This window comes from Carassius gibelio, chromosome B7 (genome assembly GCF_023724105.1).
Source record: "Carassius gibelio isolate Cgi1373 ecotype wild population from Czech Republic chromosome B7, carGib1.2-hapl.c, whole genome shotgun sequence".
Classification (NCBI taxonomy): domain Eukaryota; kingdom Metazoa; phylum Chordata; class Actinopteri; order Cypriniformes; family Cyprinidae; genus Carassius; species Carassius gibelio.
The window spans coordinates 10,900,508-10,912,366 of NC_068402.1; the positions used below are offsets into that span (position 1 = coordinate 10,900,508).

Sequence of the window (11,859 nt, forward strand, 5' to 3'; positions counted from 1 at the left end):
CAGCAACCCACTGGCCTTTTTCTGTATCTTTGTCTCATGGTTACACAGTCCACTCACACACACACACACACACTGACCCAGATTTTAAGTGTCCGTCTGTGGCGTCAGGTCTTCTGTGCCCCCTCGCAATACACTCTATCAATACAAGCACGCCCTTGAAAAATGTTTCAGTCGCTGTGCTTGTTGCTGTTGTGGATTCAGAGACAGTAACAGCGCAGAAGGCTTTAACTCCCTCTGAATGTCATGATATCCCTGAAAGCCTATTCTTAAAGGTCTGACACTGAGAGTAGAAACGTATTACCCTGCTAGGTCATGATCTGTCTGTTCTCTGTTTTAAAGTCATTAATTAGTGCTTAGCATCACTGAGATTTGGTAAAAGAGAAGATCCTTTAGGATGTGTAATAGGGGTCAGTAATGAGATGTTTTAGTATGTTTTAAACCAATTATTTGAATCTTCCCAATTAGTTAAGGTTAATAACTGTATTACAGTTGGCCTGATTACATTTGGTCACTTTTGATGCATTATCTCTGATTGGATAGCTATCTGATTTATTAAAACTTATCCCATTTACACTTGTCCACATAAATGGATCTGCAATTTCCCATGCAATATGCTAATTTAACGGAGTTCACGTCAACAAAAGCAACAGATGTTTTTATTCACCAACAAGTAATTTTAAGATTAGAGACCGCAACTACAGAGAGAGCGGCATCAGAAATATAAGTTAGTCTCACTACTTTTAATGAATATGATTGTGTGTTGAGCGTCTGAGTCTTATTTTCAGTTTCATTTGCGTTAGTTTACACTTCGGTTTGCTGAAAAGATACTCAGGTACTCATCCATGGCGATTTGTGTTGCATTAGCGCTGTCACATATGGCCTGTAACATGCTCTCATACATTTATTATTTTAATATTTAGCGAGGAGTAAAATTTGCTTTCGAACGTCTTTGATGTGTGTGCATTTGTTGCTTTAAAACTTGTTCAGAGACATGTGTACAAGCTTTATGAATCATTCCTTTAATTGATACAGTATGTACATCCTTTTCTTTCATAAATCAGGAAAACTTTTCTTTACATCTTTACAAAGTTCCTGTGTATTGAGGAAATGGAAGAAAAGGGGGCAACTTAAAGAGCAGTTAAAAAAAAAAAAAAAAACTCCAAAAGGAAACTCAGACGGTACAATGATTTCAGACACAAAGAACCAGGTGATCACTGCAACCAAACAGGTAAAGCTAGGTCAGATTTACCGTAGTGAAAACCTCCTTTTTTCTTTCCCTAAACTCCATTCTACCCAGCCCTCATTATCATACTAGACCCCGCCCCCATGTACGGCTGCATATCATTTCCCTGCTGTGCTATGTGTGGGCTTGTTTCTATAGTAATAGGCAGCCAATAACTGAAATGTGACCACGCTGATATAAATGGGGCAACTAACGCCTACTTACACCAGAAATTGTAAACATGAGCATTTCTAAAGCAAAGAAAAAGTTTTACTGCCAACTTGTGAAATGATCTTTTAAGTGCCATACATTTCCAGGGATTTACCCGTAAATTAGCAGTAATTTACAATGATTTAGTAACCCACCAGCACTTTACAATGCTTCTAAAAGCCCATAATAAGTGCTGAGAGGATGCAGGGTCTCTGAAAGTTGCTTTTGCTCTGGCACAAACGTAAGATGATTGTATCGTTAGAATTGTGTTTCAGTTTGCGGTTGTTTCCCAAAGTGTATTGTTTTTTATTTTTATTTTTTGTAAACATCTTAGTTATATTCATATAGTTTCTGTTACAAAATGATCATAAAATGTCCCCAAATGCTATTTACAGTACATTACACTTTACAACTTTACATATATTAAAATGTTAATAAAAAAGGATTTTTCAAGAAAAATAATAAAAGCTTTGTTAATATGGAACTGTGTGTATTGCACCACTTGTAAAACTGGTTGTGTGGTGTTGATTTGTCTGTTTTGATCATTGTCACAGATTGTTGGAGACTGCACTCCTTGTGAATCAGGAGACTGTGGATATTTGAGACTGATCAGTTGAGTTCAGAGCGTGACGCAACTTTCAGAGGCCCATGACATCACCCAGTCACAAAGGTTTTTCAATTATTTTTGCGGGCGTCATATCAGTACAACGTAAAAATCTACCATAAACTGAAGAATTCAAGATGCAAGTAAACATGAGGAAATAAAAAACAATGAGAATATACAAAAAAAAAATTCACACTTTGTCAGGCCTTGGCTTGCCTGTGGTGATGTTGCTGTGCCAAAACCAATAACATCTGAGCGACTGTCACCAGTAAAGTATGAGGAAATTGAACATCAATGCAGCATTTTAACATTTTTATAATCTCATGGATCATGTTCTTATGTTTTATGTTTTTTTTTTTTTTTTTTACTGTGATACTTTGTATTATTGCTCGATAAACTGGCACATAGACTTGATTAAATTAATTCTACAAAGAAGACAAATTGCAAAAGAAATTAAATGAAATGCAGCAAACATCTCGACTTTGTCAAATTTAACTTTTAAAAAATACTGTTTATGCATTGTAGTGGATCATAAATAAGCTTGAGACAAACCCTTATTTAAAAAAAAAAAAAAATGAAATAATAATTTGCCACTAATTCCTTGCCGCTTGAAGCCACAATTAATGGAGTGCTGTCAACCTAGAAAATGAAGGGAGAAGGGAGCAGCTCCACACATTGGTACCTTGGCTTGTTCCATGCACCACCTAAAAGATGACAGTGATGAAGCAAGACCATCTACCATTGTGCATTTTCTCTGACTGCCTTCTCCTCTCTAAAGTTAAACATTCTTAGCAGCCATCTCTTTCATGCAGCTTACCAAGGTCAATCTGAATGCCTTAACATCAACTGTTCTTTCGAACTAACACTAGAAATGTATATACAAAGAATGCACTTTAGTTCTGGGGTTTATGTATTTATTTAATTTTTAAAACTTGAGTAAAACCCCAGCTTCTTATCCTTGCATAACAACTTGGCTACTCTCTTGAGCACTGTTTCAACTTTCAGAGACATTCACTAGCCAATCAAATCACCAATCCAAACCACATATGACACACTAACTGTATACATAAATCCAATTTGATTGAGCCTTTAGCATGTGCAAAACTAGCGGCATGATCAGGGACTGCTCAACGGTTTAGTTAAACACAAGCAGTGATCATGGTGTTCTTGCACTCGCTTGCAATTGTAGCATTACAATAAGGCTCTCTTCAATTTGGCAACAATACATGCACCTTACATGAAATCCCCAATCCCATGCTAACTGCATTCAGAGTAATAAGATGAGGATTTTCAAGGCAGTTGCACTACAGCTTAAGAATAACACTCATAGCAAAAGACCTCAAGTACATCAAACACCGTTCGAATCTGGATCTTCAAAATATGCAATACATTGCTGATTGCCGTGTACATTCACATCTGCCAGCACTATGGTAAATCCCATTAAGACATTTGTGTGATTTTTTTCCAGTTGATCTGATACTGATTCCTAAATGTTGGATTGAATACAACTTCATGCTTATGTATTTTATACTGTATTCTATTTATGTGTTTGTGGATTGTTTTTGCCTTTCTGAGTTTAGCGCAAGTGTTTCACAAGATCTCAGGTAAGCAATCTGTAGCCAGTTTGCTTTAGGTTACTCTGCCTTTCATGTTGATAGTTTAAATATCCCATCAAGGATTTCATCAACCCAACCTTTCTTCTTAAGGATTTTAAGTGCATTCAAACCTAGCTTAACTGGCCACAAAAATGAGTCAATTTTAAGGGAGACAGGTGAATGCTGTGTCTAATTTGACTGGCACACGCAACTGGCAAAGCTGTCTAGTGAATTGCTTTCTTGGTGCCTTTTTGTTTTAACCCACATGGCAAAAATAAAGACGTCCTCACGAGTAAAGTGAGAAGCATCACAACTTAACAGTAGTCAAAACGGCACATTCAGATTAATAATTTTCATGGCCGCCTTATGAGAAAAAGGAAATTTCTCAATATCCTAAAAGATGATAAGAATTTTAGAACTGAAATTACATAGAAATATCAAAAGAAACCGCTCTAGCTTTTAAGACTTGCCATGTGAATGATGGTATTTTCTTGCTGATTTTTCTTGCAAAGACGTTTCATGCAACAACAATTTCTTTGAACAATAAAACACACATATTTGTTATATGCTCAGTTAAAAAAGAAGCTTGTTTTACATAGTTTTAAATATACTTATTTTCCAGGGCAGGCACCGTACGCACAAACCAGGTACAGAGGCATGCCACAAACTTGCATTGCTTTTGCATTCTACTATTGGCAGCTGTGATGTCATTGAAGCAGCAAGCTGGTGGGTAGTCCATTGTTTGGTTGACCCCGCCCCATCTCACATTCTAAGCCATGCCCACAACTCTCCACACTGCTACTGTGACATCACAGAGGGAGGGAGGTATGGGGATAGTACAAGCTAGATTGGGAAAAAGGCAGCGCAACAAGACTCCGTGGCGCATGCAGAGATGGGGGTAGGGTTGAGAGGTTGGGTAAGGGAGGGAGACGTCTGGCCCAGGGTTGCAATCAGATATTCAAATTGGGGTGGGGTTAAAGTCGAGGAAATCTGACGATGGTCATGTTTTTTTATTTTATATTTTTCTTCTATTTTTTTTTGTTTTGTTTTTTTTGTTAGTTTTTTGCACTACATGTTACTTCTATGTATTTAAAATCACATTAAGTTTCTTAAGTTTATACAACATTGTGTCACAGATGAGGCTCTTTGTGGTTTGTATCTCTCCCTGTGCTGGTACTGTGATAGGAGGATAGAGACAGAGAGAGATTATGGGTATGTCATATATATGTATTCAAACATTTCACATATACATATTGAATAGTTGCAGAATATAAAGCCTTATATACTGTTTACTTATACAGATCTTTTTTTTTTTTTTTTTGGTAATATCCAGATTTAGATTTGTGCTCAGTTTAATTTCGGTTTTATCAGTTATATTGCTGCTTTTATGCCACCCAAGTTGAATTTGAATACACTTGGAGTCTGATTGCATTTGTTTTTGCTTTGTTTGTATTTTAGATATTGCATCAGAGGAGCGATATCAGACTAATTATTTTTCCCTTAATATGAATTGTGAAATTACCCACAAAGTGTACAAAAGTTTAATCAAGTCATTATTAAAGCTTCATCAAATAGATACACAAATAGATATGTGCTAAAATCGGATCAATGACAGCTGTGTGATCCAGATGATCACAGTATATGAAATGGGTGTACTTTTAAGATCAAATTTCAAGTGATGTTTTTTTCTTCTAGATTTTAGAAAAGTGACTTTCCTGTAGCAATTATATCTGTAAACGCGAGTTTCACTGACTGTTACTTTTGTCAGCCACAAAGTGTAAAGAAACATCTTTTTCTTTTTCTTTTTCTTTCACTTTAACATGATGAACATTTATGTTTTATAGTCATTTTTGACCTTTCCTAATGTTGATAATATGGCTCAGCACTAGGAACCTGCTTAACAAAACAAATAAAGATTATATTGCAAAGTTGTTATCGTAACCTATTAAACGGGGGGTGCTTAGAGATATAAATCACTGGGTTCACAATATTCCCCATTTCTAGATCTCTTTGCTCATTGGTTAGACACAGTTAAAAAGTCTGTCCTTTGGACTAAAAATTACAATTAGTTGGACTGTTTGACTCCACCAGACTGCTGCTGTTGCTTCATACTTCATGAGGAAGGTGGCATCTGAAAAGGTGGATCAAACCTCACTACCTCCTTCCCTCCTGTTCCGATGTCCACTGGATCATGAACTTTGCTAACAGTGGTCTGTGCTACCCTGTGGGTCAACCTAAAGAATGGTTTGGGAAAAGGTCAGCGGCAGCTGCCTTGATTCATGTGTTTCAAGGGAGAATCTGTCTCTGCAAACAAATTTACATTTATATCCAATTAAGATTTGTTCATGGCATTTCAGGGCAAGATGGCCACGAAAAGAAAGTATAAGAGCAGAAACATCCAGTGTGGTCAAAGGAATGAAACCCCACTTTAAAAAAAAAATATCATGAAAATATGTATAAAAATAAAATGAATAAAAATAAAGGTTGTAGGAACAGATATGACTTTTAAAAAAAGCCCAAAACATAAATAAATAGCTAGAAGAAGAGAACCAGGTTAGTGGGTGGTTCAGGGTCATTGCCGGCATCGTCGTTTATATTCTATCTTCTGCGCTCACGTTAACTGTCTGTCTCTCACTCTTCATGAAGCTGCAATCGGTACCGGCTGTAGCGAATCTGGAAGAAGAGCCTCTCCAGCGCTGAACGGGTCATCCCAGGCAGCGTGTGGTCCTCAGTGTCTCCCACTCGCCGGAAACCCAAAGACTCGTACAGCTTGTGCGCGGCCATCTTGACTGCAGTTGTTCCCAGAACCACGGCCGAGTAGTTGTTTAACATGGCAAATTCTAGAACACGTCGACCCAGAGCCTTGGCGATGCCTTTTCCACGGAAGTGAGAATCCACTGACATGCGACGGAGTTCCACGGTGTTGTCGTCTTCTCGGCCTTGCGCTGCCACGATGCCTACAACCTGGCCTTGCAGAACTGCCACCCAGAAACAAGAGCCTATGGGAATCAAAACAAAGAGATAATCAGTTTGATCTTTAGTTTTGATCTAAACTTTGACATTGTTGTCATGACTACATTAGCTTCAGGCCTGAGGACAAAATGTCCTGCGGTAACCTCATTAGTTCTACTTCACACAGACACACACTTGCACAAGCCCCTCCCCAACTGTCTGATAAATGCTTCTCTTGAATTATGCGCAAGGCCACTAAGATGTCGAAAAATAACAGCCAAGATTAATGACCAACATTTTATGATCCAATCAAATCCAGATGGATAAAATTAAAGTCCAATCTCACATTACTTCCTGCTGAATATGCATCACATTAAGGAAATTAAATGTTTCACAAATGCCATTTAATGTTCTCATTAGTGACTTGTGGGTAGCATAACAAATCTGTCTGTGTATGTTCACATATTAAAGTGATATCTTAATGCTTTATATTATGGGGTGTCTGAGAGAAATCCTGTCCCTGTATCTCCAAATAGGTGTTTCGTGCATTAAAGAAACATCTAGCTCACCCTGGCAGATAACCCATATATTCTACCAATCCCTCTTCAGATGCAGGATTCCACATTAGCATAGCAAGAGAGAAAATCCCTTGGGAGAATGCTTTGTCTGCATGCTGCCACTAAACAAAACTACCACACATACTCACTGCGGGGCTTTGATTCACACCTTCCCCCATTTCCTGACCCCAGACTTCAATTCTCTCTTTCATTTGATGCAGGACTAAATAAGAAGCCTGTATGCAGAGAAACTGTCTGCACCATGGACAACTATTTACTAACTAACAACTATTTTTATATAAATGAATACTTTCATTCAATGAAGATGCAATACATTTATAAAAATGAAAATGTAAAGACATTTATAATGTTTAAAACAATATTTCAAAGTTGTTCTTTTGAACAGTAATATTGTGAAATGTTATTACAATTTGTAAATATATATATTTTTTTTTTCTATTTTTAAATGTAATTTATTCCAGTGACGAAGAAGCTGGATTTACGGCCATTTCTCTTACAGTCTTCATTGTCAATTCATCCTTTAGAAATCATTCTAATATGATGATTTAGTGCTCAAGAAACATTTATTATTATTATCAAATTTAAAAATGGTAATTGTTTTAGGATTCTTTAATAAAGTTAATAAGAACAACGTTTATTTGAAATAGGCATTTTCTGTAACCGGTCTCTACTGTCACAATTATCAATTAATGCATCCTTGATTTATAAGCGTATACAGACCCTTTGAACTTTATGGGAGTGTATCATTTTATGTCATTCTCCAGGGCATGCACAATAGTCTTCTAAAGCCAATTCACACAGACACACACTAAAGGGCAACAACCATATGTTGGCAACGATGCCAGTTATCTTTTGTCTGAACACACACACACACTCACGGAGCAGTGGGCAGCAATTTATGCTGCGCTGCCCGGGGAGCAGTTGGGGGTTCAGTGTCTTGCTTAAGGGAACCTTAGTCATGGTATTGCCGGCCCGAGACTCAAACCCACAACCTCAGGGTTAGGAGTCAAAATCTCTAACCAATATTCCAGAACTTCCCTTTAGTGTCCAGTGACAGAGCAAATCTGCTTGACTCATTCTGCGTCAGTAATGTGCGTAAACAGACAGCATACACAGGTCCAGATCTAATATAAATGTGTGCACTAGGGGTGTAAAAGAGACCCTTTTAAACTTGTAGCGATGAGTTTGAGATAGCATTCTCATCAGCAGCATCTGTCTGTTTGGTATGGCAGCTGTTCTGAATGACTGTGAAGTTTGCAGCAGCGTTTATCATAGGCAATACATTTCTGTCCCTACACTTATGCTGTCTGAGGAAAGCCCATGGAGTAATAAAAGATTTCAGCCGCCCAGCACTCAATCTGCTCATGCTACTACAATCTGACAATTCCAGAACACCAATCACAGACAACAGTGTTGAAGAATACTTTGTACCTGCAAGTCAACAGGGTACTGATGAGCCCCTAGCGAATCTCCATTATTTTGTCTCTTTCCAAGTGTACTTTTAATAATATCTGCAGTATTTATTAGTATGTTTACTACTGTATCACAATCACATACACAGTTTCTCTCTTTACTGTACTGAATCTACTGCTGATTTATCTACCAAAATAGTATCTATCAAAATAGTATTTGCTCAGTTTATCAAGAAGTTCTATGTTTGTCTATGTAAGTTCTCTAGTGCTTTAAAATTTAGTTACAAGAGGAAATTATAAATATTTTCTTTATTATTTTGGGGTATATTAAGGATTATAGCTGTATTTCTGAGTTTGCCTCATTACAATTTGTCTCAGCATTTTTCCTGCCTTCAATCAATAGGGCGAGATGACTCCAAACAGTTATCCTCAAGAGCAGAACCGAGAGAGAAAGACTTTCTGCATATTTCATGAGTCTCCCGCATTAAAGCTACACATCAGCTATTCATCCCCTCTTGGACTCCTAAAGTGCAGTATTTAACCTCAGTATCACAGGGTAGAGTATTTGTTCTGGTGAGATAAATGTTTGATTGGGGAAGCTGGTGCATTATGGGATGTCTATACATTTAACCATTTTTTTCTCTCTCTTTTGAAGTAAAATATTGTTAATATTTCAGCAATGAAATGTGAAGTTTATAGTTGTTAGCATTAATATACTATGAAGTGACAAGGTGCTATTTGGCATAGACATGTTTATACATTTTATATATATATATATATATATATATATATATATATATATATATATATATATATATATATATATATATATATATATATATATATAAGACGTCAGTGACTTCACCAATACAATGACTGCTTACACACACACACCATAGAATCTCCAGACTAACATTAAGTGCATACAGTACCATTCAAAAGTTTGCCAGTAACATTTTTTTAAGAAATATATATTTCTATTCAGCAATGAGTAAAGACTCTTATACTGTCACAAAAAAACAATCTATTTTATACAAATTCTGTTCTTTTTAACTTTCTATTAATCAAAGAATCACATATAAGAATGATTTCTGAAGAGACCTTAAATTGATTTATTTATTTTGTATTTTTGATCAGATAAATCTCTAGAATTTTTTTTTTTTTAAATCTTACCAACCCAAACTTTTGACCAGTAGGTGCTACATGTGTCCAGGTTTGGCTATACTTGTGAGGGCCATATTTTCTTACAATGTCCTCACAAATGTATCAAAACCTGTTGAAACCACATATTACAGATCAGTGGTTGAAACCCTGGTTGTGAGGGTAATTTTTTATGTTTTATGTTTTTTTATGTGTGTGCTTGAAGTTATGCCTTACCTGTGGGTTTCATATAATATGCCTCAATGTCAGCCATATCAGTGTGCAGAGCACAGTCCAGGTAGTTGAGAATGACTTTTCTGCTGTAGTAATAACGTGTGCCCATTAGAATAAACGGTGTGCAGAAGGTCAGTGTGAAGGATTTGGTCATAAAATAGCACATTACTATGGAGAAATGGAAAAAAATAAACGACACCTGTCAGAAAAGAGAATCAAATGTTTGATTTTTGGCAGAGGAGAGACAAACAGACATCAAATGTGCACACACTAGGAGTGTGCAGACACACCCTGAGCAGTGCGATGTAATGCAAAGTAATTACATAGAGTGTACCCTGTTTAAAAAGAAAAAGGCAGTAACTTTATACATTTGTACGGCCTGGAAATTTAATTGGCAATGGTGGGCGCTATAACAGGGCTGTAATTAAACCCGAGGAAATCGGAGTCTGCATGTGTCGAGGATGTTGACAAGACGGTGCGCTCGAGTACAACTGTCTCGCTGCAACACTGCATCTTTCACGACGTGCATTATCCGCACACTCCACTGCAACACGATGCGCGCTGTTTACTGTCAACACAGACGTGCTGTCAACTCCAACATACTATCAAATGTGCTCACAAGGTCTTCGCTACTCAAAAATGAGCCTTTATGATTAATTTATCTGAGAAACAATTGTCGCACTATGTGTACAATGATGCAGCGTACTCTCTAAGCATGTAGTATGTAAGTTTATGGACACTGTTAAGACACTTCATTCTTTTCAGCTGTATGGCATAAATATATTTTCAATGTAGCGCACAAAAATGTTGCCGTCTAGCCAGATCGCCACTGTGCTTGGTTACACCGCCTGTAGTTGGAAACCATTGAAAATGATTAGTCAACATGAAAAGGAAATAAATCATTACATGTTATTAATTCCCTGTAAATAAAATGTCATATATATCTCAACAGGCAACAACACAACTTCATGCACTAACAGGAGGCGTCTTGCGAGGGATTCATTCATTCATTCACCGGTCCCACATGCTCTGATCTGCTGCTGCCTTTGTGACTCCTTCACTGATATTCACTGGGATTTTCTTTTATTAAAAAAAAGGTTTCCAAGATTATGTAAAAATGTCTGAATCTATTGGGCTCGCCGTTTCAGTTCGATCCTTTTAACTGTAACATAATTAACTAATATATGAACAGCTCGGAGCTTATTTTCACATGTTGCGGAGAAACCCGTTACGCTCATCGTATACCCGCAGTTTGATCACATACCTGTGAGAAAAGCATAGATAAATTGGGTTCTAGTTTGCTGTTTTAGCCCCCGAAATGCCGAGTTGGGTATCCGCTCCATGATCCCCTCGCTGAAGATCCGGCGCACCTCCTTATGGTCTGAACGTTCAAACTCGCGAATAAAAACCTGGTCCCGTTTTTCCACCTTACTCTCGAGCGCACTGGGAGAAGGCGAAGAAGACGTCCACATTTGCGCGGAGGAAACTATAATTGAATCTTTTTTGGTCCCAGCTATGGCCTCATGTTCGTCTGAAACGATTTTAGTCTCGCAAACCATTTTGGGAGACGAACAATGCATGCAACTGGCCAGAAATAAACTGAAATTGGGGGGAGAAAAAAAAACTGAAGATGGATGATGGTCTTCTTTGTTATGGAAAGAAAAAGGATTGATGTACTTCTGCAACCCTGAGCTTCTTCACGACCGAGGCTTGCCGGTGCATCACATGTGGTATTTATAATGCTCCAAAGCCGCATTCAGATTCTGGGGTGTGGGTGTTCTCCTCATCTCTCTGATTGGATGTGGCACCGTGCCACATGACGGCAGTGGGAGGCGAAAGCACAAAAGACACACTATAATGTGTCTTTTTGAAACGAAGTATTTTTGCCCCCGTCAGTATACACGGCGAAATT

General features: G+C 37.6%; 1 protein-coding gene across 1 annotated transcript; it reads right to left on the minus strand.

Moving 5' to 3' along the window:
- Positions 1–996: 996 nt before the first annotated feature.
- On the minus strand, positions 997–11,716 carry nat8l (N-acetyltransferase 8-like). Its single transcript, XM_052561606.1, has 3 exons — positions 11,212–11,716; positions 9,951–10,115; positions 997–6,630 (listed from the first exon to the last, which is right to left on the minus strand). Exons 1-3 carry the CDS (start codon positions 11,525–11,527, stop codon positions 6,263–6,265), a joined length of 849 nt encoding a protein of 282 aa, XP_052417566.1. The 5' UTR covers positions 11,528–11,716; the 3' UTR covers positions 997–6,262.
- Between the last annotated feature and the right edge of the window lie 143 nt (positions 11,717–11,859).

Coding starts and splice junctions, on each gene's coding strand:
- nat8l (XM_052561606.1), bottom strand. CDS start 11,527: ATGCATTGTTCGTCTCCCAAAATGGTTTGCGAGACTAAAATCGTTTCA. Junction 10,116..11,211: donor TATCTATGCTTTTCTCACAG/GTATGTGATCAA, acceptor ATTTCTCCATAG/TAATGTGCTATTTTATGACC. Junction 6,631..9,950: donor ATATTATATGAAACCCACAG/GTAAGGCATAAC, acceptor TGATTCCCATAG/GCTCTTGTTTCTGGGTGGCA.